Source organism: Gastrolobium bilobum, unplaced genomic scaffold, assembly GCF_033153095.1.
Source record: "Gastrolobium bilobum isolate Gb01-03AN ecotype WA unplaced genomic scaffold, APGP_CSIRO_Gbil_v1 utg28129, whole genome shotgun sequence".
In the NCBI taxonomy this organism is placed as follows: domain Eukaryota; kingdom Viridiplantae; phylum Streptophyta; class Magnoliopsida; order Fabales; family Fabaceae; genus Gastrolobium; species Gastrolobium bilobum.
In genome coordinates, this window is record NW_026896638.1 from 158,769 (window position 1) to 184,604 (window position 25,836).

Below are 25,836 nucleotides of genomic sequence, written 5' to 3' on the forward strand. Positions count from 1 at the left end.
TTGTTTGTAAGATCAATTTTTATTGTTTACCTTCATGCCTTCTGGTGTTATAATTGCACTTTCTTTGATTTCTTTAGAATCTTATTTTTTCCTTATCAGTTATTTAGCAAAAGACACAGTAAATTAATTAATGTGTTATTTATTTTTTAACATTTGGTCTCAACTAATAACTGATAACTATTACTGACCTTTTTTCTTTGTCAACAAAGTCAAAACTTAAATACTCTTCTTCTGAGTTCTAACATGACAATCTGTACAAATTTTTAATGATTATAAAAAGAAAAATAGATAATCAATCAATATAAAATCAAATTCTAGACAAATTTGACAAGTAGAGTAAATATTCATTACTAAGTGAACTCTTCTTTGTATACAACGGAAAAGCTAACTTTTCATATTGACTGGGGAGGATAGCAGACCAAGAACAAAACCTGCCATATATGCTAGCAGGTTGAATATGGTAAATAATAGTTATCTCTAATTGGGTGTAGTGAACATGTGTAACACTTTTCTTATGAATATCATCGCTTGTCTTTCACTTTTTAAAAGCACTTTCAAAATTTTGCTTTTTTAGACCATGTTGCATATCATATGGTAGAACATATTTTCATATTTTAGAGGGAGGCGGAGGCCCACTCTAGCCCCATGTAGGTCCGCCTCTGAAAGGAAGTATTTTGCATTTGGATATGGTATGTAAAAAACACTTTTAATTAAACATATTATTTTGATGTTAAAATTAAAAAAAATTACTAAAAAAGATATGTGAAAACAAATTATGAGATACGGTGTGTTTGAATTATGTTTTGAAATATTTTATTTTTTTTCAGAAAAAATAAAAATATATTTGATAAATTTTATTTTATAAAAATAGTTCTAAAAATTATAATTATTTTTTAGTTTTTAGAATTAAATTTAGAGAACATGTATTAGGATTTTTTTATTTTTTTTTGAATACTAACTTTCAAAACAAAACAAACTCAAAAAATAATTATTTCTATTACTATTCTACAAAATAGGCTCTAAGATTTGGTGGTGATGGTGACAGCAGTAGCGCAATACAGTGGTGGTTGCGGCGGCAGTGATGAGGGTATAGTGTTGGTGATGACAACAATAACAATAGTAGTAATGACGGAATGATGGGGGCAAAGGTGTCAATAGTGACGATGGTGGTTGTGATGACGTGAGATTGGTTATATTAGGGTTGGAGCATATTTGGTTTTTAAAAAAATATTTAACTTTTGATTTCAAGTTCTTTTTAGAAACTAAAAATTTTAGCTTAAAAAAATAGATACATAATTTTATTTTATTTTAAAAGCAGATATCCAAACACTTATATTTAATAAAAATATTTTTTTACAAAAATAACTTTTGAAGAAATAAACTCATCCAAAAAAATAATTTCTCAAGAGTGACGTGATCTTTTACTTTAATCTCTTTTTAAAATGACATGTGTCAATATGAACTATTTTTCCTTAAAAAATAAATTTAAATTCTTTTAAACTAACTATGCCTATTTTCTTTGTGGTTTTAGATTTTTTTTTCTTTTAATATATATTTTTAAAATTTACCTAAATTAATTATGGATATTTTTATTATATTTTAAATATTTATTTATTTATTTTATATACTTTTTATTTCTTTTTTAAAATTTTACCGAAATTTAAAATATTCATATAATATAAAATACTTGCTAGATAAATAGAAAAAGAAATCCCTAACCTTTTTTACCCATTCAATAAAAGCTTTCCCTCTGTACTTTTATAGTTCTTACCTTCATTCTTTATTTTCTTTTCGTCGTCATTCTTTCCATACAACAGAAAAAAATAAAAAAATAAAATTCAGTTGATTAATAATTTTGTTGTTATGAAATATATTGGCTTTAACCAATTGAAATGCACTTCTATTTGTATTGTCAATCATTTTAGACCAACGATGATATTTGTCATGCATGCGTATCAAATAAATTTAGAATTTGTTTAAGCTGAGATCTTACGATATTTGAATATATTTGTGATAAGTTGTCTTGCATAGCTTAATTTTATTTTATTAACTATTTTTTTTTGAAAAAGTAATTTTTTTTTGTTTTGAAAAAATAATATCAAAATGCAACAAGTAGTAGACATAGTTGTTAATGTTGGTTTATTTTGATTGGACTCACTAATACAAAAATTGCTAGCTTAGGATTTGATTAGTATAAGTGTTTGATGCTTGTCAAACTACATGACAAATTAAGCTTTTGACTCAACCTACAGATTAATAAGAATAATAAGGCCACATAGTTAAAGAATTTTGACAAAAATTCAACCAAAATTTATGAAGATCTAATGATAATTATTACATAAGTTAAAATAATAAATATTTCTCATCCATATTTCAATTAACACTCAACGGTCAAGTTTTGCTAAGACAATAAAAAAGGCTGGGGAGGACCTCCATATTTTGATTTTTTTATGCATATATATAACATGGCCAAGATTAACTTACAATTGGTAGTTTTATATTTATTATTAATTGTTGATTTTATATATATGATTTTAGTTTAATCATGCAAATCATTAGATGTAAATGAAATTAAAAATTAAAAATTGATTAAAAATTGTTATTTTTATATTAATGTAACTTGATATTCCCCCAATATAATAATATATCACCAAATCACCTTCACATTAAGTAAGAAAACGTTGGTGGCTAAAATCACATTTCATTAAAATCACCAGAAAGTGTATTATTAAAACATGCAGACTCTTCATTTTTCAAACTTGCTTGCGATACTTGCAGGTCTCTAGTCCTTGGCTTATTTTTGGCTTTCATTTTCACGTCTCCTTTTCTCGGCTTTCAGTATATGTTGTCTTTTGTTTCGGCTAATATGTTACTATTTAATAGTTACTTGATATCTTTCTTTTGTTGAATTGAGTTTTTTCTTTTAGTTTACTATGTTGACAATATATAAAACATTTCCCTTGTAATATTTGTTTAACATATAAATTTTTTTAGGTTATTTCGTAGGTGGAAAGTTTATCTTTAAAGATGTAATGATAAAAATAGAGGAATGCATGTAATATTTTTAATAAGATTATCATTAAGACACACACATAGGCTTTTTCACCATTTTGCTCCTCATTAATTATTTAATAACCATTTTGTCCCTTACTCAGAACTATCTACCAATATGTCCCTCTTTAATCAATTAAATGGTCAAAATAGGCAAAAATCGTTGACTTGAAGATTTAATCGATTAAATCTCCCTATTTAATCGATTAAACCTCTCATACATAATGTTGTTCTTCTGATGAAGAGGAAGATTTAATCGATTAAATATTCAATTTAATCGATTAAAGAGGGGCAGATTGGTAGATAATTTTCAATAAGGGACAAAATGGTTATTAAATAATTAATGAGGGACAAAAGGGTAAAAAGCCCCCCCACACACACACATATATATATATATATATATTGGTAGAAATTCAACAGATAATCTAATACAAACTATCCAAACACATTGTCGCCAAATCTAGTGGTTTATGCATTGTAAATTAATTAACACCTTAGTTTCATCCAGTGACGGACCCAGAAAATATTATATATGTCCGCACATTTAGTGGCAGGGGTTTAGAGGCAGTTCCCTCGATTTTTTTTTTTTTTAAAGAAAGTTTTAAATGTATTAAAAAACAAGAAATATAAATATGAAAAGAAAAAAAAAACTTCAACTTAACATAAAAAATTATTCCCCACACTTTTTTTTTTAATGAAGCTGATTTGTTATATGACATCATAAATATCGAATAAAATGTATGGCATCCCATTCATCCCACCATATTCCATTCCTTTCCATTTCATCCCTCATTACATATCTAAGCAAAACTTAATCTAACCAACATCATGCTTCACTGCTATACTTTAAAAAAAAATTAATTTATGTAGTATATAATATATTAAATATTCAATAATTTAACAAAAAAGTAAACTAAACTTATAATCTCGTCAATTTTGCAAAGAAACATAAGATGTAAATATTTGCTATTATATTTTTAAATTGAAAATCTCTTATACACTCCAGTGAAATTTATTTGATATTTATTTTTTAATTTTTATTATATCAGTTTGGTAAAACAACGATCAATTTCTTTTTCCATGATATAATGAAATTTCAAATATTATAGATGTCGAGCATGTGGGAGAGTGTCGGACACAATACTTCAGATTTTTTTTGAAGTGTCGGTGCAATTTAGGTTTCATCAACTTCGTTTATTAAAATTTAAATTTATAATAATTTAATCCATTCATCTATTTTCATTTGAAACGTTTAAGAAAAATACAACCGTGACATTAGATAATACTTTCGGTATTTCCGAAATGGGCACTCATATATTAAAAATAGACATATAATATTAATCATAAACCTTTACGACGAGCTGCGTCTATCGATTTTTCGCTATTACCACGGCTTGATTGGGCACGTTTGAAGAAGACAGTGAAAACATTGATACCCTGCAACATACACACAAATTGGCCAAAGGTTTGTCAGCTCTCAACTGGGAATCTGGGATATTATATATTTCCAAATTCCAACCCTTAATTTTTTGTGGAAGAAATTTTTATGGAAATTGAATATTGTGCATGTCAATGGCATATAAATGGTAGATGCAGCTCTTCTGTTATGATACTATGATACTGGTATATTCAAATATTATGATACCATATGTTAGTATTTCGTAATGGAAGTTATATTGAAATGAAATAGACGAATTAAATTATTAGACATTACAATTTTCGGGCAATTAAAATATCTACTAGAATTAGTTTCTTTCTTTTTAAAATAGTTTATAGTACAAAATTGATTTAAAGAATCTTATATCGAATTAATTTATTTTTAAATTTTTATTTATTTAAGTAGCACTTATTTTATATTCCGAATAATAACATAACTGTGTAGTTTTTTTTTTTTTAATTTTCTTAGTTTATATATAATTAGGGTTAATTTTTCATTATTACCCGTGTTGATTAATTTATAATAGAAAGGTAATTTTTCTTTGAAAATTAATAAAACACAAATGTGTATTAAAATTAGAGATTTATCATTCTACTTACTTTTTTTATGCCAATCTTATCAACAACTTTTTAATTTCAGAATCTCAAAAGAAAAAAGAAAAATAATAAAAATTATCTGAAATTCTAATTTAACGATATTAAAAAATAATAAACAAGATAAGTATAAAAAAAAAGGTAGATAAATAATCTATCCTTCAAATTAAGTCTACCAAACTTTTAGACAAGATGATCAATTCCTATGGGTGCGTAACGACTTTACTTAAAGAGGAAAACAAAAAAAAGTAAACGCACTTCCCCCATTTTTATTGTTATTGTTTGCAAATCTTTGTTTGATTCTTAATTTTAGAGTGCGTGGTGATTTTTTTTTTTTTACCTTCTAATTGCAGAAACTTTTTTTATGAACTGTGTGATCTGCGAGTGATCCATTTTAGTTTTCCTTTTTGTTTTTTCCACGTTTTGGCTGGCTGCTGTGCTGTTTGTGCATCAATTCGGATTCTGATTGTGGATTGTTTCCACTTTGCAGCCATTAAATTTCCGTTATTTTCTCGATAAAGTTTTTCTTTTTCTTGACACTAAGATTCTCTCACTGCCCTTGCATTACCTGGGTCTTGTTAAAGTTAAAACTTTTTGTTTCATAATCTCATTGTTTCCCCTGTTTTTCCCTGCGTTGACCTCTTGGTTTGGTTCCTCCAAAGTTTTGATTTTTGGTGGAATTAAGGAGTTGGGGGTGTGATTTTCAGGCAAATGGGTCAAATGGGTTTCTATCAAATTCATAGATTTCCCTGAATCTTAGGTTTATTTATTTATTTTTTGTTGTTGTTCTTCTTCGGTCTGTTTCACCAAACGGAACTGGGAGAGCATCTGGAAGAGCGTTCTTGTTGATGGATACTGAGTCCATCAAGGATGCTAATGGGTGCATGAAGAAGCCTGTGGCTGTGGCTTCTTTAGATGGTAGAAAGGTTGAAGATCATGCTAATAGAGAAGATGATAGTGATTCCAATTCTTTGTTGCCACCCCGAAGAGGAGGAATGTCACGGAAGTCAGATAAGACATGTAGGAAAGTGCAATGGAACGATAAGAATGGAAACAAGCTTGTTGAGGTGTTGGAATACGAGCCAAGGTAACTTGTGTGTTCTAAATTTTGGTCAGTTACTTTACATCCACGTAATTGTTTGATTGGAAAATTGAATGTTTGTTGTTCTCCTTTGATTTATTTATTTATTTGGTTTCTTTTTATAAATTGTTTCCATTTTTGTTACCTCCTATAACTTAAACTTCAATTGTGTACTGGTTCAGTTCAGTTGTGTATTGATGTTAAAAGAAAAAAACAAGAATAGTTTTGTTTTTCCTATTTTTGTGCAAGTGGCGAAATTTTAGAGGTTTTGCTAAACTTTTATTGTGAGAAGTAATATGATTCTGATTTTGCATATGGAATTTTTGGTAAATAAGCTACTTTTCTGAATAAGTTGCTGAAGTCTGCAGAAGCTTTCATGTCTATTATCTTCATGTTCATTATCTCTGAAGTCCGAACTAAGATTCTCTGCCAAGGGAGTTGGCTCTGGTTAGAGTGTGGAGTTGTGTTTCTGATGATCACCTCTCATTTCAAATTACCTTAATGTTATTGTAAAGTATAAGAATCACATGAATAATGAGTTGATACAGATTTCAAGTCTCTATCAAACGGCAAGTTGAAATTGGAATTGATTGGGTTGGGTTGCATCATTTTGTGGTATCTATTTGCTTGCTATTATATTTGTAGGGTGATAATTAGTTTTTTGTCTAGAAATATTTTGAACCAGCATATTCTTTTTAATTTAGACATATTTGGTCTTCTTTATTCTTCTATTTTCATTTTTTATTGACTTTTGGTTTTTTCTGTCAGTGCTTTAAATTTCAAAGAAATGAAATTGGAACATGCCCTTTTCCCCCTCTTCTCTTTCTGCTTTAGGTTATCTAGTTTTAACCTAACTTTTGTCTTCTTGTTTTTAAATTCAATTAATAGCTTACCTTGGCTTTAGCTCTATTTAGTTAAATCTTAGTCTGACTGCAAACTTAAAGTTCCCACACTTGTTGCCACCAACTTTGCTTTGGGTTGGACAGTTTATAGGGTATCTTTGTGGTAATATACAAATGCTACTTTAGGAGGCTTCTCTTTTACAGATGCTTAATAGGATTGGAGGGCAGTTTGGGTTTCTTTTCCATTTTTTTGCCCTTAATTACCAACTATTCGTCTTAAGTGGAGGATATTTTGTCCCCTGATAAGTGCTACTCTCTCTTATTTACTAACAAGTTTCTTAAGTAATGACAGTTCCAAGAAAAATGACTTCAGTTTGTTGCTAAGAATGCAAAGCAAAAAAGATTAAAAATCATTGAATAAAAAATGAAAATTAAAAAATAAGTTGTATTAGTTAAGACTCTATGCAGGCTTGTAAAATACCAGAGAACACTTTTGCCTTCATAGGTTAGATCTTACCAGAGAAGATTTGTGGATGCCTTTTAGGCATTCTGGCATTGATTGTGAGTAAGGCTATATTTTAAGGCAATGCGAAGACTCCTCAGCTAACTCAAGCATATTCTCTTTTAATTAGAAAACTCATGTATGCTTCCTTTGAATTTATTGTTTTTATATGCCTAATGCAATGGTGGGTCACTGAATTGCAATGTGATCTTGCTTTGTTTTCTTGATCTGGTTTTTTCTTCTTTTTTTCTCCATGTCCTCTGTTATTATATCGCAGTGACTCCATTTGTGGATGTATCAGACTATCAGTGTGTCTAATTTTGTAGATTGCCCTGCATAATTATAGGTTCTATTCCTTTTTCAGACTTTTTGCATGTTAGTCATTCCTGCTACTCCTATAAGCTCCCTGCTAATTTTCCATCATTTTCTCATACTACAATATTTTTCCTTCATGGATTCATTCCTTTTCTTTTGCTTCCACATTCCTGGACTAGTCATAAAATGGAGAGAATAACTAGTGTAAAATCGAAAATGGTAAAATTCCATTGTGGTCCGTTCAAAACTGTCCTGGGAACTGTGTTCTTTACACGCTTTCGACCACCTGATCATTAACATTTGCAATGACTTATATCTAGCATATAACTAATGGATTACACCTTGGTCAATGACACAAGGAGATGCATGGGCTTATGATACAGCTTAGCTTTAGACTAGATTTTTGAAGTCAAGGTCATTGGTCTAACGTTTGTGATGATTAATCTATCTATTAACATTGAGGAAAAGTAAGCATAAAAGTCTCAAAGTATTTTGATCCTATCTGTGTCATAATTTTTGTCCTGCATTAATTTTTTATCTTTGATAATTGTTTATGCTTTTAATTGTACTACAAAAGAAAATGTCCATGTAAGTTGCTGATAATAAATCAGGTTAACTCAAGAAACAATGCAGGCATATACAATGATGCCGAGTTTGCCTGCAATCAATGTGCCTCCTAAAAATTATTTTGAAAAAGAAGGGTGTCCTAGTGTTGGAATATGTGGGATGGATAACATGTATGGAACGGGAACTAAATTTTCCCTGGGGATACGGAGCAAAAGACTGGAATTTTATAGAGATAGTTAATGCACTCAGACTTTCAACCTCATCCATCAGTTCTTTTGCAAAATGTGTCTGGTCTTAGTTATACTTCAAAATAATCTTTTTTGTTTTTTTTAAAAAAAAAGGATCTTAAGCAAAAAGCATTTGTATTAATTGCACATACTGTAAACATGAAGTTAGTTTAATTAAATTAATTAATATGAACTTAATCAATTTTGAACAAAAGGGTACTGCTGAAATTGCGTAAGTGTCATGGATGTTTATCCAATCAATTTTTTTGCCTTTTGTGTTTGATCTTTCTTTCTTTATAAAAATGAAAGACTAGATTTAAGCTCTATAGCTTGTTAAGCTCTAAATTAGCAATGAAAAATGGGTTTATTTTATAGAGTTTCTAAAGCAAAAGAAGTGAACAAGCACTGTTAAAAATAGCAAATAAAAGGCTTAGATGCTTTTTGAAGGAAGAGTTCATTTATAAGGTGTTTACTTGGACATGTAGACTGGAAATAATGCAGATAGCTTGGGATTTGAGATTTCCATTATTGAATGTAAATCTTTACTGCTTACTCTTCAAGATGCTAAAAAAAATGGATTTCTATAGTTAAGTAGCGTAGCAAGAAGCCCCAAATCCTTGATTTGGCCAGGAAAGACTGCACTGCTTTGGGCCCAGGAAGCGAAGGGAATGAGCTCGGCTGCTTATCCTCCACACTTTTATCCGTGCCCGTTTCGCATGCGCTTCGCGCGCCATTGGCGCTTTGCTCTCCTCTTATTCTTCATTGAACGGTTCGGATGGACTTCGCCGTTCTTTCCCAACGAAAATAGAAAAGGCTGTATCACATATGTCGATTCGTTTTCCGCCCCCAATGAGATGGGGAATTTGTAACCCCCTATTTTGACTTTTGTTTTGACCCTTCATCTTTCTGAATGGAGGCCCGGCTCGCGTCGTTCCAACAACCGGCGGGGAGCACCTCAGTATACGATCGCGCGCAGTAACTGGGAGTCCTTTTTTTTTTGACACCTAAGGCCAACTTCAATTCACCAAACCAAGGTTCATCTCGTGTAGTGATTGTGGACTCGTACAAGGATATTGAGTAGACGGTTGATGTTTCAGACTCGACCCTCTCTTTCGTAGCATGCATTCCCATCGGTGTCGCAACTGATTCGGTAAGCTACGTGTCCGGTGCACGGAGAACTGCCTTCGGTCCCCCAAACTGACTTACTCGTGGCAACCTTCCGGCCGCCCAACAACCTATAACGCTAGTCACTACTCCCACTGGGGCTTATTAGCCATGAGTGGATTCTGAAGGATAAACAATCATTGAATCGAGGGAGGATGTATTGTTCAACTTTTCTGCTTATTGAGACATGTAAGACAAACATTAGGAGAAAAAGAATTTCAGTTCTTATCCATGTGGAAACGACAATAGAATTGCTGCATACGTTAAAATTGATAAACTTATGACTCCTATAGAATCTGTGGGAGAAAGTGAAAGCATAAATTAGCGGAGGAAGTAGTAACATTTTAGAACTGTCCTTGTTTTATGGGATGGGAAGATATGCCATAGAAGCCATCTTACCTAGAGTGTCGGTGACCAATAAAGAACTTTTGAGATCAAATTGTACTATTTCATCTATTCTTTTTCTTGATTTACACAAATCTGTAATTAGATGTGGAGTTAATACAAAGGTTAAAATTGATAGGAGCTGCTACTAAGTATGCTGGTGGAACAAAAGAAGGAAGAAAAAATTAACCAAAGTTTTCTTGCCTACTAGGATACAAGTTCAAAGTATTTGCTGTAAAACTTAAATGTAGCAAAACAAAATTGAATATGATAATCAACCCCAGATATGTCATATAACCAGAATTATCTCATGTTTGGTGTCCCAATTATGTGTGCAGTGATGTCAGTGACTCAGAGGAGGATGAGGATGAGGATTCTTGTATCTGTTCAATAATGTAGAGATCATCTTGATAAGCTGTCTCAAACTTTCTGCTGGACTAATCACGGGAGCATTCTTGGGGTGTGTGAAGCCTGAATTTGAAGTAAATATGATGAATCGGCATGTTTGATCTTTGTTCTGGTTTGGGACCAACTCTCCAATAACCAAGAAAAGCAGCTCCTAGTGTTTGCCAATATTTATTTGGATCCAGTTCAGCTTACAGGGTTTTGACATGATTTCTTAGGTGGACTTTTGGGAGTTCTCTATGCAAATCAAAGTACACATTGCTTCCAGCGAAATTATTTAGACACTGACTGTGCTGATAGTAGCACAGCTTCGATGTATGTAAACTAAATGAGCATTTTCATATGCTTAGTCTGGTGTACTATTCAGAATTATACACTCATTTGCTTTAATCTTGTTTCAAATTAAAGTGGAGATACCTCGGTCTTTTTTTCTTTAATTTTTTCCTATTACTCAATAGGTGGAATAAATTTTTCATGATTTAAGTATTTATTCTGAAGTAATTTTGCTGAAAGGGTTCTTTGGTTCTGTTTGTGCCATTGCTGTAGAATCAGCATGTGCTTCTGCAGTTGGTATTCAATTATAGTTTTTATATATCACCCTATGTTGCGTAGATTGTTTACACAAGAACCTCATCAAATTGGTTCCAACATTGCTTTGCAGAATGAAAGACATAAACACAGACAAATACACTCTGCATTGATCACAACATAACCCTTCAAAAAACAAAACAAAATAAAATACAGGATAGACACACAAATACAATGAAAAATCATCCCAACTGGCTTATACTGATTTGCTGAATGAATAATCAACAGAGGAATCAAATTTTGATTCGTTATCCTTTAAAATTGGTTTCCACCAATAATAGGCTGGTAGTATCATATTGCACTTTCCTGTGTGAAATTCATGTCCACCAATTAAAAGCTGCTCTGTTAAGTCCATGGGATTAATATCTTCCAAGTCTCTGATTCTTCAATGACATGTCCGCATCATTGACAATGAATTGTGATCTTGGAGACATTATAATTAGGAGAAATCAACCAGTTTGAAAGACTGGAATCAACTGCAATTTCTGGCAACAGGGGTTTGGACTGAAGGACATTTGATTCTAAGTTGCAAGGTGAAGAATTCAAGGGCATGCTTGTATTTTGTTCTGGGGGAACATTCTCCTTCCTCCTGTGCATAGTTGATGTGACTTTTGCTTTGATTGCTTTCCACTGAGTGAGGTTCTCTACAGGGCTCAGAACAGAATACATGTTTATGCTTCTGTCTCGTCCACTTAAATTGGTTTCCATCTCAGCATCATTTGGAGCAACTGGCATCTGATTCTTTATCATGTCTTCTGACAACACTTTCTGTTTAGTGTTTTCATCATGTACTTCATCCTCATCATTCTCTATACTTACATCACTACCACCATCATCCCAATCATACCCATCATCAAATTCATCATCATCAATGTCAGATTCCTCATGTGATATTTCATCCTCCTCATCATAGCCTTCTGAGCAGTTGTAATATCTGTAATTTGAAGGGTATCTCATAGTCAAGGCTGCAGATCCCTCTCCTCCTAAGATCGAAGAAGGTAAGCTCCTTCCTTCTGGTTGTGCAGTGTTGTTCTTATTTTCTTCTTCCTCATTATCCAATACCTGATAAGCAGTGGGGTTTGGCTCGTATATCTGTACATTCAAATTGAAGGTAACTTTCTTCTTCTTCTTCTTCTTGCTTTTGACACTATTCTGCTCCTTCCCTTCATCTCTGTCTCGAACAAAATAAGAATAAAAGTAAACAAATAATCCATCATCTACACACATTAAAGAAAAGGAAGAGAGAAGATAAATGGTAACCTTAAACCAGAATATGGGATAATGGATTTTTCTGATACGGCAAGAACTTCATAGTTTGCATATTTCTGCAAGATAACAATTTTTTTTTTTTTTTGAAGTTATAACTGAAAAAGTGGCTGAAATATGAACGTGTCCGTTGTTAAATAAGAACAAAAGAAAGGAAGTGCTTACATGGTGTTGGTGTTGGTGTCGAGAAAGGACTTTGTAGAGAGTCTTTCTACGCTTTCTTTTGTTGGAAAAACCAAAACATGCAAGAAAACAACCCATCTTCTATAGAGAAGAGAAGAGAAGGAGGAAGAAGTGTAGTTGCTGCTATGGTGGCATATAATAATGAAAGCAACTCAAATAAAAAAAGTGACACTGCATGCCACCCAGAGAGAAAACGGAGAGAACATGTGACAAGAGTTTTAAAGCCGTTTGGCTCCAAGCAATTTCGAAAATAGTAACGTTAGGCTTTTAATGATGATTGTGGGCACAAGAGTTTCTTTTTTTCTTTTTCTTTTTCTCTTTTTTATTAGTTAAAAAGAAGGGTAGGGTCAACTTGTAAGTTGCTTTTTGTCTCAAATCTGAAAATGCAAAGTGCCGCCTAAATCTTTTGCTTTCGTATCTACTATTTATTTGTCCTCTCTTATTTTTATTTCCTTTTCTGCCTTTTTTTTTTTTTCATTTTAAAATTATGCATTTTATATGCCCGAGACATTGGCACCACCGTTACATGTTGAATCTGAAGTAATTAATGTAAATTATTTACTAAATAGTTTATATTTAATATTTAACCTCATTTGAAATTTGAAATTTGAAATTTGAAAATAGATAAAAAATAAGTAATAAATAAAGAATTGGTAAGAAATAAAATAACAAAAAAAGATTTGCGTTTTTTAATTGTAAACTCAAGTATAAGATAAAGAAAGAGAAACATTAAGATTATTTCATTTTAAAAATAAGGAAAAATATTTGTCTTTTTAAAAGATAAAGTATTTTGTCATTTTAAATAAACAATTATGTTTTATGATTTTAGAAATTTGTCATAAAATAAAAAATTATTACGATAATTTTTTATTGATTTTTTTTAATTTAAATATTAATTAAAATACTATCACTTTATAATGACATAATATTACGACAAACTTTCTTCCTTTATTGTATCGAAATTGTTAACTAAGCCATATCTCAAACATGAAAAACACAATGCTCTATTTGAGCTATCTTTGTGATTCAACACACAACTAGAACTATGAACATATTTTGCTTTTGATCTTTAAGAGAGTTATTTTAGTGTTATAAATATCACTGTTCACTAATTTCCCTCTGAACTACAAATACCTACTTCGTGTGTCATTTTAGATTCGCAGGAAATGAGAATTCTGGTCCACTTTGAATATTTCACTTTTAATTTACCCTCCCCTATTTTATTCAAGGAATAATCTTTTCTTATGTTACATTAGAAAAAATTAATCTTTTACACTCACAAAATAAAGGAGAGAGGAAAGAGAATATATGAGAGAAAAAATATAGAGTGAGCTCCACTATGAGAAAATATTAACCCTTTATTAAAAGTAAAGAACAATTAAATTCTTTATCTAAAAAAATAAGAACAATAAAATTTATCACCCAAATGGGGAGAACTTTTAGTCTTCAGATTAGGTTTTTTCACCCTTTTGCCCCTTGTTAATTAATTAATAACTATTTTGCCCCTGATTCGAAACTATCTACCAATCTGCCCCTCTTTAATCGACTACCTTGCATTTTTAATCGACTAAATGGTCAAAACAGGCAAAAATGGTTGTTGGGAGATTTAATCGACTAAATCTCCCTATTTAGTCGACTAAATCTCCCAACAGACAACAAAGGAAAACAAGTCAGTATGATTTTTTAATCGATTAAGTAGGAAGATTTGGCTTTTTGACCACTGTAGCCCTTTATTAATAATTATTTACCAAATTGCCCTTGATTAGAAACTATTACGAAAAATTAACCCTCCAAACAAACATAACACCAATCTGCTCCTGTTTGACCGTTGACCACGAAGCATACCCGGGTACCCCACTCCATACCCGGGTATATTTTAAAAAAATCAACCATACCCGGGTATGTATGGGGGTACCCGGGTATTGTTCTTCGATCTGGAAATTTTTTGAATTATTTACCCGGGTAGGTAATGGGGTGCCCGGGTATATTTCGCGAATAGGGTTTTTTAAAAGCCCCAGCAACCCCCATTTGAAAAACCCACAAAGGGTACCCGGGTAGAGAGCTGCTGAGTGCGATTTCGTCCATTCTGGGAGCACGTTTGATCGATCATCTCAAGACTTTGTCATCATCCTTGGCGCACGGTATGGGTTCCTTCTATCGATTGAAATTTCAAGATTTGTTATTTTTTTCCGTTTGAATTTCTGATTCATCATAAAAATCGGCCTGACCTTGATGTAATCATGTATGCATTTTAATTTATTGCTTTGCGTATTGTTAATTTTCGTTTTCAAAATGCATTCTGATTTGTTGCTAATAAAAAACCCTAACCCTAACCCTAAACTTGTTTATCCATATTCTCTGAAATTGATTTTTTTTTACAGTGTTATTGCATGGAGGACAAACGCGCTGGGAAGAAGAGAGCGGTGAATACTGAAGGGAGGAGCAAGCACCGACATGATGTATCTTCCTCCTCTCAGCCCCAGACTGTGCATCAGGCTCCGGACCTGCCGTTCAGATATTTATTTGAGGATGACGCTGGTGCACACGAGCGGTTTGTGAAGTTTTTCATGAGCCGAAATCACTGGATTCGGCGTTCTTCAATTTGGAGCGGTTCGACATAGTCCCACTTCTTCAGCAAACACATTTGATGGTGCTTATGGAGATGAGGTGCCCGTACTCAGAGGTCATGGTGCGAGCATTCTACCAGAACCTGGGCTATGTGCATGGTGAGCTAACTTCCCGTGTATGCGGGATTGATATCATCCTTACTGCTCCTATATGGACAGAGTTGCTGGGATTTGACTTCGACGGTGAGACAGGGTCAGCACTATATGACGGAGACAACCATCATATATTTGGTGGTTATGATAGGGAGGCTGTTGTGGCTGAGACCAGGAGGGCAGATGCAAAGGCCGGACAATTTGCTCATTATCCTGTCAGCAATTTGTCTGTGTCTGCCCGCATACTTCATTATGTGGTGACCCACATTATTTTCCAGCGCCCTCATAATCATTCGAAGGTGCTGGAAGGTGACTTTGTGATATTGTGGGCCCTCCTTCACCATATTAAGGTGAACTAGAGGCACTACATATGCATCTTGATGTGGAAGGCGACCAAGTCAAAAAAGGCTGAATTGCCATTTGCATTCCTGGTCCAGAAGATTTTGCACAGATTTGGTGTTCCTATGGCAACTGAGACCATGAAGACAGCCACAGCATGGAATGCCATCTTTGGGGAGCGCCTTTTGAAGCAATGCAGGATTATGCAGAGCGCAGCAGGTGTGTGGTACTGGAAGAAGGCACCTGAACCACCAGAGGTCCCCCTTCAGCACGATGCTCAGATGGAGGATGCAGGTGCAGGTAAATGTTTTTTGGATTTAGGGTAGCAGTAGGGTTAATGTTTTTGCACCATCCACATTTTAATGTCTACTTTTTATGATGTTGATGCAGGACTTGATGATGATGACTCAGATGATGTTGTCCATGCTGTTGATCCCACTCCTGCACGTCGCAGCCGCACACGGCGACCACCAGGTCCACCATCACTTGAGGGGGGATGGACAACTCCTGAGGGAGGATGGACATTTGATCATGTGATGGCCTCCATTTAATCAATCAACATTTCATTGCCAATAGGATACCAATGTGCAGCATATACTTTAGTAATGGTTGGAATTTTGAAAACAGGATCCACATAATCATAATGGTTCAAACGAGCTGCCTTGCAAACTGCTAATACGTGGCTGCAGGGATACCTCCTTGCCGTGAACCTACCACACTGACATTTATGATTGATTAAGTCCACTCGCATGGTGTCACCGACCTCGTGTGTAGATTGATTATAGGCATCCTCAACCTCAAACAATAACAACTGACTATCAAAAATCCTCACACGATAAGTGCCGGCCAATTCATCATTTTTTTGCAAAGCTGCCTCAACCTTCTTTGAAATTATCCAGCCTTGTGAGACGTCTTTTTCAATCTCTTCACGTCTGTTGACGAAATACTCAACGAATCTACTGAATGTCATCTTAACCAATGCAGTGATAGGCAGATTACGTGCTCCCCGAAGCACCTTATTCACACACTCAGATAGGTTAGTTGTCATATGACCAAACCTACGTCCTGCCTCATCATACGACCTGCACCATTGCTCTTTCGGTATCGCCTCCAACAATGAAGCAACTTCTGGATTGTTGTCGATGAATTCCTTGTATCTGAGATCAAAATTAATCTTTGAACATGTGTACCCTGCAAAATCATTAATGACATATGCAATTAGTGAGTTAAGATGACAAAATAAATATGTGAACCATTATAAATATGTCAATCATTTTTAATACTTTCCATCCAACATACGCATCTGTGACAAACTCCACATCTTCATCATCATTGATATCGTTACCAATGTAGTATATTGTATCCATATCCACAACAGTCTCTAACCTGGCTATCATGCGGTGGATGGAATGGATGCCTTCTGACCCCATTTTTTGGAGAATTCCGTCCTTGAGTTCATTGCATGTAGTGCCCACTTTGATTTTCATCGTTTTTGTTTTTCCTTCAAATCGGACCTTCAAAATGCCTCCCATTGTAGTAAATAACTATAGGTACCATGATAGGACTTGAACTCATCTTTCACACGAAAATTTGGGTTTAGGTTTTGGGTTTGGATCTTGGTTCGAATTTTTTAACACAAAATGGAAATGTGGAGGTGTAATGCCAATGTCCTACCAAGATTAAGCTTTTTGAGATGATGAGATGAAATATATGTGTGATGTTTCAGAATAGAGACGTGAAGGGAAACTGATTTGGGGAGAAAAAACTCTACCTCGCAACAATGGCCGAAACCCTTGGTATTGGGTACCCTATTCGCGAAATCTACCCGGGTACCCCATTACCTACCCGGGTAAATTATTCAAAAAATTTCCAAATTGAAGAACAATACCCGGGTACCCCACTCCATACTCAGGTATGGTTGATTTTTTTAAAATATACCCGGGTATGGAGTGGGGTACCCGGGTATGCTTCGTGGTCAACGGTCAAACAGGGGCAGATTGGTGTTATGTTTGTTTGGAGGGTTAATTTTTCGTAATAGTTTCTAATCGAGGGCAATTTGGTAAATAATTATTAATAAAGGGCTACAGTGGTCAAAAAGCCAGGTAGATTTAGTTGATTAAATCTCCCAACAATTATTTAGTCGATTAAAAATGCAAGGTAATCGATTAAAGAGCGGCAGATTGGTAGATAATTTCGAATCAGGGGCAAAATAATTATTAATTAATTAATGAGGGGTAAAATGGTCAAATAACCCTTCAGATTACCTATGACGAGGTTATACTTGTACCAGTGGACTTCTATGGTGTATTACACAGATCTTTTATATTGAGCCCTTACATAAAAAAGAGAATAATACAATTCATCCAACAAAGTAAGATAGCAAAAGTGAATCCTTTGTTCTCCCCATGACTTCAGCATGTAAATTATTGAGGAATCAGTTCTTGAATTAAATACATGAAATATTTATGTATTTTTTTTATTATAAAACACATAAAATAATGAAAAAAGTATCATGAAAACATAAATAAAAGTTTGGCAAATATTATTATAAGGAGACACATGCAATATGGTAAATTATCCTTTATTGAAAAAATAATTTTACAATTTTATGAATAATTTAAGGTATATATATCAAATAATATATTTTTTTACATCCCAGATTAATAAAACTTTTGTAATTAATAGCACGAAATTTTCTTGCATCTTTCTATTTTTTTTAATGAGGTCTTGACTTTTTACTTTTATTTTTTATGAAAAAGAAAACATAAATGCATTTAAAATGTTGTTCAATATTAAAATGCTTTTAAGCACTCTATCATCTATCTTACTTTATGGGTCAATTACTCAAAATATGACTAGGTGACGTTTTCACTTCATGGATTTGTTTTTTTCTTCTTCTAAAAAGTACTTTTTTAACTAAGAAAATTTGTTTAAAAAATTATAATAATTAGACAACTTTTTTTTTAAAGAAAACAAAAACCTAAAAAAAATAATTTTTTGGTAATTTTTTTTTGAAAGTTATAAAAATAACTTTTGTAGAAAAAAAATTATATTATATAAGTGCTTTGTGTTATTCAATATTCATAACTGAATTTTCTCTCTCAAAATTTTGGTTTTAAAAAGATTTGATTTTTTTTTCCCGATCATTTAAATTCAGGAATGTATCCCTACATGTCTTGTCTTAACATAATTATGTAATGTAAAAAAATCTTGATTATTTATAATTATGTCTATCTCCCTTCTTATCAGCATTAAATAAGTAGATGAAAGATACACACAAAGATTACATATTACCACGTTATTAATTTGTCAATAAAAATTATATATTTTTCAGGTTAAAATGATATATGTATATATATTTTATTGGTTTATTTTTTCTTCTTCTAAAAAGTATTTGAAAAATCATAATTGTTAAAGATTTTTTTTTAATAAAAATAGAAGCCTAAATTTTTGTATTTTTTAAATTATAAAAAATAACTTCTGAATTTTTTTTTATAAAAAATTATTTTATATAAGTTATTTATGTTATTTATAAGTTAATATTTATCTCAAAACATTGGTTTGAAAGAATTGATTTTTTTTTCATTAATTTAAATTTAGGAATATATCTTATTTTAAATGATAAATTAATAATTAGCATCATGTTAGCAATTAAAGTAATATTTTTTCACCCAATGGGTGCAGCTCAGTTGGTAATTTGGCGCTGAGTTAGTGAGGTTGGATATGTGTTCAATTCCCGCTGAATGCATTCTTGGAGAGGGCGCTGAACCTTTAGCCATCACTGTTCCCCCGCACTCCGGATTAGTCCCATAGCCAGCTCAAAGAGTCGAAGCTCGTGGGGATACCGGAGGGAGCCAACTCGTCTCAAAGAGATAATTAGGGTTGGGTAACTCCAAAAAGTAATATTTTTTCATCTTTGAATAATTAATAACTATAGATTTAATATTAAGATTAATTAAGGAAGTAGATCCAAAAATTTTAAATAACATACTTTTGAGAAAATTTATATTAGAGAGGCATGTAGGCTTTCATTATGAAAGTGGATCAAAAATTTTTAAATAACATATTTTTCCAAAAATTTAATATTACTATAGAGGTATGTACGCTTTCATTAATTTATTTTATTGGATTGTCCAATATTACAAATAGTTCTGGTTGTTAGGTTAGAATTTTCACTTTAATTTTAATTTTGTGCGTGCATGTGCATCGTGTGTGGCTATTTTAATATCCCTATGTAATTCAAAATCTTAGCTTTATTATACATTACAACTTTATTAAATAAATTATCTCAAGAAAAATTAGTGAATGTTTAAACATATGAGATTAATTATACAAAAGATAATAGAAATTGAAGCAATAAAAATTGACTCAAATATATATATATATATATATATATATATATATATATATATATATATATATATATATATAGGCTTGGTGTTTGTCATTTTAAATGACATAAGATGTGTCATTATAGGAGAGAGATAGACACAAAAAATAAAAATCATGGGAGAGATAAAGTGAGTGGTTTTTTTTCAATTTAAAATTTAAATAATTTTTTTTCTGTGTCTATTTCTCTCTTAAAATGACAAACACTTTTTTCTTTATAAATATTTTTAATATATTTATATTGTTTTATTTTTTCTCTCATATGATATAATTAAAAATGTAAACAACTTAAACAAATATGTGTTTGAAATAAAATAACATAATTACCCAACTTTAAGATTATTTTTAAAAAAGAACAAATGACTAAAAAATATGATGTAATAGATGTAATTCGATACAGATTTATAAAGTTAAAAGACTAATTTGTTCACATTAATAAATTATATATTTACCTTTTTTTGGTTCACATAATAAGTTCTTTCAGTTTAATTTATTAGAAAATCATTTGTAATCTAAGAAAGATTTTTTTTCCTTTAAGAAATAAATCTTTTATCTTAAAATAAAACAAATCAGAGCCCTTCAAGTTGATTACTTTTTACAAGCCTTAATCCATCACACACACACTCTATACTTTCTCTCTCTCTCTCAGCCACATCACACCAAACCCTCTTCTTTCCCTTCTCTTCCCTCGCTTTGATTCTTCCTTTCCCGAACCCAAACCCAAATCCCCATCTTCATCTTTCTTCACAAATCAACTCATATTCATATATCTATCTATCTATACAAGTATTTATATATATATATAGAGAGAGATAGAGTAAGGGAAATGGATTCGGATCAGGGAAAGCTTTTTATTGGTGGGATTTCGTGGGATACTAATGAAGACAAGCTGAAGGAGCATTTCAGCAACTATGGTGATGTATTGAGCACTTCAGTCATGAGGGAGAAGAACACTGGCAAGCCCAGAGGCTTTGGCTTTGTTGTCTTCGCAGATCCTTCTATTCTCGACAGGGTTCTCGAAGACAAGCACGTTATTGATGGAAGAACGGTGATGTCTCTACTGTTATTTATTTTTTTGTTAATTTTTGGTGTATTTTTTCCCCCAGTTTTTACTTCATGTTCCACAACCCCTCTTTTGTCACTGTGTTGGGATTCTTTAGGTGTTTACTTTTTATTTTATTTTTTTCTTTTTGGTGGGGAGTGCTCTGTTTATTTTTCATAGAGAACTTGGTTTTGCAAATTTTATAGTGCGTGTTCTGTCATGATGATAGATATGTCCAGCCGGTGGCTGCTGTTGGATCTGTATGCCCTCTCTTCTATGTAAGAGATAGCGGATCACTGTGCATTATTATAGACGGCATAACCAGGTGTGTTTAAGAGAGAGGATTTAGAATGTATATACCGCGGAACCCTTTATTTATAGATGGGTTATGTGGCAAAAGTGGACTTCTGGGTCTCTTAGGAATATTGGAGGTCCAGTTTATGATCCATTGCTGCCGTATTAGGATTATTACAATTAAGGAATATTTACTTAATTTCCCTATTAGAGGTTACTTCTTAGGCCTTCTAGAATATAGGCCTCTATATCAGGTCAATAACAGTGCGTTTGTCCAAAACATTTGAGATTCGAGTACTAAAAACAGCCTCTTTGCAAAGTGAAAATGAAAGGCGGCGTTCTACCCATAGTAGTTAATTGCGCCGCAATAGCGGTGCCTTGCCGCGCCGTATGGGCGTTGCGGTGCCTTGCCGCAAGAAATTGCGCCGCGCCGCACCAGAACGCAATAGCGGCCATTGCGATCACATTTGCGGTCAAATCGCAGCCACATTGTTGTCATAAGGCAAAATGTCAATTTTGTCCTAAATTTAAATGTCTAACAAAATTTTTTTAAGAGTTTTTTAGTCTATCAGCGTCTCTCTCTGTCACTTCTGCGATCTCTGCCTTTAAATTTTTTTTTTTTGTCATTATTTCTGTCATATATCTATTCCGCAACCGCAATCCGCTATAACGCTATAGTGTTTTTCGGGGTTTGCCGCGACATGCTGCAATCTGCATTTGATAACTTTGGTTCTACCCTGCACAAGGGTTTGCTCTTGCTCTCCCTTTGTCACTTCACTGTTGCTGCTTCCGAATTCCAAGTGGGTTTCTTTTCTTTTTGGGGTGGGGGGAATAAAATGAATCATGGTTTTTGTTTTGTTGAATGAATGATGGCTTCTGTTTGGGGTTTATAATCGTTTTCATGGTTTATTCATAGAGTTAGTGCATTTGGTTCTGTGCTTTATTGGCTTAATGGGGTTTTCTTTTTTAATTTTGAGTGGTTCATCTCTAGATTGGTTGTTTTCATCCTTGCACGCCTATTTTTGGCTAAGTAGTTTTTGCAACATGGGCCTAATTATTTTGTTGGTAGTTTGGTTTGCTTGTCCTAGTTTAAGATATGCATAAACACAGTCAGATGATGACAGTTTTGTGGACTGTGTTTGTAGACAAAGTTGTTAGAAAACAAATAATAATTATGCTACTAGCTGTAGTTAAGCATTCTTAATGGATCAATGTGTAGTGAAGTTGAATAGATGCTTCTTGCTTTGTTATGTTTGCAGTTTATCCATATTACTTCTATCTCTTTTATTTTTTTCTAGAAATTAAGGCACTTATACTTGTAAATGTTTATGACTGGTTATAATAATGTTGATATTTTAAGATTTGAATCCTCATTAATGATATCTTGAAAAATAAAGAAATAGAGATCTTTTGATGTTGCTAGTATGTGATCTATTTCCTTCAACAATACTTGTATTTATGAATTAGGATTACTTGTTTTCATGGATGAGCATGGCCTTGCTTGAATGTAATATGAGTAATGAATCTTATGGGATCTAGTGATAGTTTTTACCATGTTTTGTTTCGTATGGTTTTGGGTATGCCCAAATATCTGAAAACATGACTTAATGTCTCAGCCTAAAAGATAAGTTTTGAAAATGTTGATAATTGTTGTGATCTTGTTGTTGCTTTTCTCCCCAATATCAGTTATAGGCCTAATTAGCAACTTATTTTATAATTTTATTATTTAGGTTGATGCCAAGAGGGCCTTCTCAAGAGAGGATCAACAGATTTCTGTCACTTCCAGAGTTGGAAACCCCAATTCTTCTATGAATTCTGGAAGTGGTGGAAATATCAGGACAAAAAAGATATTTGTTGGAGGATTGCCTCCCACCCTGACTGAAGAAAATTTTCGTCAATACTTTGAATCTTATGGACATGTAACTGATGTAGTACTCATGTATGACCAGAATTCTGGACGACCCCGAGGATTTGGATTTATTTCTTTTGATAGTGAGGAAGCAGTTGATATGGTTTTGCACAAGTCGTTTCATGATTTAAATGGTAAACAAGTAGAGGTAAAGCGTGCACTTCCCAAGGATGCAAATCCTGGTGCAAGTGGCCGTATGAGTGGTGCTGGAGGTGGTGGATATCAAGGGTATGGGGCATCTAGTGGCAACCAAAATGCATATGATGGTCGTATGGATTCTAGTAGGTACATGCAGCCTCAAAGCGCTGCAGGTGGATTCACGCCTTATGGCTCTTCTGCCTATAGTGCTCCTGGGTATGGGTATGGTCCAGCTAATAATGGCATTGGTTACGGTGCATATGGAAGTTATGGTGGTGCCACTGCTGGGTATGGTGGACCTGCTGGTGCAACGTACGGGAATCCAAACGTCCCAAATGCTGCTTATGCTGGTGGTCCACCAGGTGGCCCAAGGAGTTCATGGCCTGCTCAGACTCCCTCTGGTTATGGGTCTATGGGCTATGGGAACACTGCTGCTTGGGGTGCTTCAAGTGGTGGTGCTGGATCTGGTGGAGGCGGCCCTGGTTCTGTCACTGCAGGTCAATCCCCTAGTGGAGCTGCTGGATATGGGAATCAGGGTTATGGATATGCTGGGTATGGTGGGTACGGTGGAAGTGATAGTTCATATGGGAATCCAGGTGTATATGGTGCTGTTGGAGGGCGTACTGGGAGTGCTCCAAATAGTAATGCTAGCGGGAGTGAACTACAAGGTAGTGGTGGCAGTGGCAGCTATATGGGCAGTGGCTATGGGGATGCAAATGGAAATTCAGGCTTTGGAAATGCAGCTTGGAGGTCTGAACAAGCTCAGGCATCTGGAAACTATGGGACTCCTCATGGGAATGGCTCCCATGGTGGACAAGTTGGTTATAGTGGTGGCTATGGCAGTGTTCAGTCTCGACAAGCCCAACAACAGTAATTTTGATAGTTGAATCTCTTGGTGGATCCTAAACTTCACTTGCGGATCCCTGGCTTTTAATCTTAAATCATGAGCTTACAATGAATTCTTCCAGCAGCAAAGGAGTGACTCAAGTTCGATGTCAATACACAATGGGACTGGTTGGGTTGCTTGAATCCCAGTAGTTTGCAGTATCTGCTTTTCTAGTTTATAATAAATAGTATGGTTGAAGAGATACTAGATGATACTTTATATTTAGTATTTGTTTTAGCGTGTAGCTTTAAATTGCGTGTTTATGATTTTAGTCAATCTGGAGTTCTCAGTTCTTGTAGCTTTTCACCTTATATGATGGTTTGATGCAGTTAATTATCTATGTTGTCATTTTGTTGGTGTTTTCATTTTCTTTCCTTTATCTGCTCTTTTTTTATTACAGTTTGGCAATGGGAAATCTTATTGTTTAATCATATACATTAATTGTTATGATATGACAATTAGAAATAAGATATTGTCAAGGTATTTACTGATAGCAGTGGACACTTGGGTTGATCACTTCGTAATGGGTAGCGATAATGGTAGTGATAGTAAAAACACTTTGAGGATGGCATAATCATTTCCCCCTGTATTTGCACTTGTGTTGTACAGGAGGAGAGGTGCACGAGTATTGAAGTGGAGCCAAGTGTCCACTCATGGCTAAGGAATGAACTTTGTTCAGTCGTATTGTGTTTTTTCTGGGCCAACGCATCGTCAAGATTCCTGAACTTTCAAGTGATAAAATCTCATAACTTTTGATCTGGTTTGTGGTGGCTGACAGAAATTTGAGGGGATGGTTTGCAGCATATTTGACTAAACCAGTTGGCTGTGAATTGATTGATACTTTAGATTTTGGCCTATTTTTTAATATACTTGCACGGGATAAGTTCATGTCTGAAACATTTTTTTTACCAAGTTAGGCAAGATTTTATATGTAGAATTTCCTCATCACGTCTTCATTCCTAGTATTTATGGTTATCTTTCAGTTTTAGCTTTTGTTTCACCTCTGAAGGTGTTAAAAATTGTTAAATGTTTTATATGGCAAGTGCTTTCTGTTTTACCTCTGAAGGGGTCAAATTGGCATTGTTATTATGCGGCAAGTGCCTTCTGTTCTTTATCACTTGATATATTGTTGTTGCTGTCATTTTCTTCTATTAGGTTTTCTCAGTCTACAAAATGGTACCCGTATTTGTTGCTATTTTTGAGTTAGAAACAGCTAGCTATAGATGTGAAAAAAGCTAATTGGTCATTTAGTTACTGAGCGTATCAATGCTCAACTAGTTTTTATTCATTGATAATACTTGATAATTTTGTCTGCCTTTTTAGTTGTTGATAATGAACCCTTTGAAAGCGCTTTGAAGCAAAGCTTGTTACTGGGAAGTTAGTTAGAAGGCCCCAACTTTACACTGATATTCTGTTTTAGTGCTAAGCTGGCTATCTAGTTATTTTGCTGTTGTTCACATGTTCTGTTTTTTACATTTGCCTGATTTGCGTACCATACACACCTCCATATAAG

The 25,836-nt window shown here is 33.5% G+C and overlaps 3 protein-coding genes across 5 annotated transcripts; 2 read left to right on the forward strand and 1 right to left on the reverse strand.

Moving 5' to 3' along the window:
• The first annotated feature begins 5,302 nt into the window (after window positions 1–5,302).
• Window positions 5,303–10,987, forward strand: LOC133301199 (uncharacterized). The gene is made up of 2 exons (XM_061500822.1): window positions 5,303–6,169; window positions 10,503–10,987. Exons 1-2 carry the CDS (start codon window positions 5,931–5,933, stop codon window positions 10,561–10,563), a joined length of 300 nt encoding a protein of 99 aa, XP_061356806.1. The 5' UTR covers window positions 5,303–5,930; the 3' UTR covers window positions 10,564–10,987.
• Window positions 10,988–11,559: 572 nt separating this feature from the next.
• On the reverse strand, window positions 11,560–12,684 carry LOC133301186 (nonsense-mediated mRNA decay protein 2). The gene is made up of 3 exons (XM_061500804.1): window positions 12,589–12,684; window positions 12,418–12,482; window positions 11,560–12,328 (listed from the first exon to the last, which is right to left on the reverse strand). The coding sequence occupies exons 1-3, from the start codon at window positions 12,682–12,684 to the stop codon at window positions 11,560–11,562; spliced, it is 930 nt and encodes a 309-aa protein (XP_061356788.1).
• An 8,033-nt stretch (window positions 12,685–20,717) lies between these two features.
• LOC133301187 (heterogeneous nuclear ribonucleoprotein 1-like) lies at window positions 20,718–25,384 on the forward strand. Of its 3 annotated transcripts, none has more exons than XR_009750151.1 (3): window positions 20,718–21,102; window positions 23,121–24,451; window positions 24,933–25,384. XR_009750151.1 is itself a non-coding variant. In XM_061500807.1 (3 exons), exons 1-3 carry the CDS (start codon window positions 20,881–20,883, stop codon window positions 24,309–24,311), a joined length of 1,323 nt encoding a protein of 440 aa, XP_061356791.1. In that variant the 5' UTR covers window positions 20,718–20,880; the 3' UTR covers window positions 24,312–24,919. The 3 variants fall into 3 exon arrangements, 2 of the variants coding, with proteins under 2 accessions (XP_061356791.1, XP_061356790.1); XM_061500807.1 differs by lacking the exon at window positions 24,933–25,384 and having other exon boundaries at window positions 23,121–24,108; window positions 24,199–24,919; XM_061500806.1 differs by lacking the exon at window positions 24,933–25,384 and having other exon boundaries at window positions 23,121–24,918.
• Window positions 25,385–25,836: the final 452 nt, after the last annotated feature.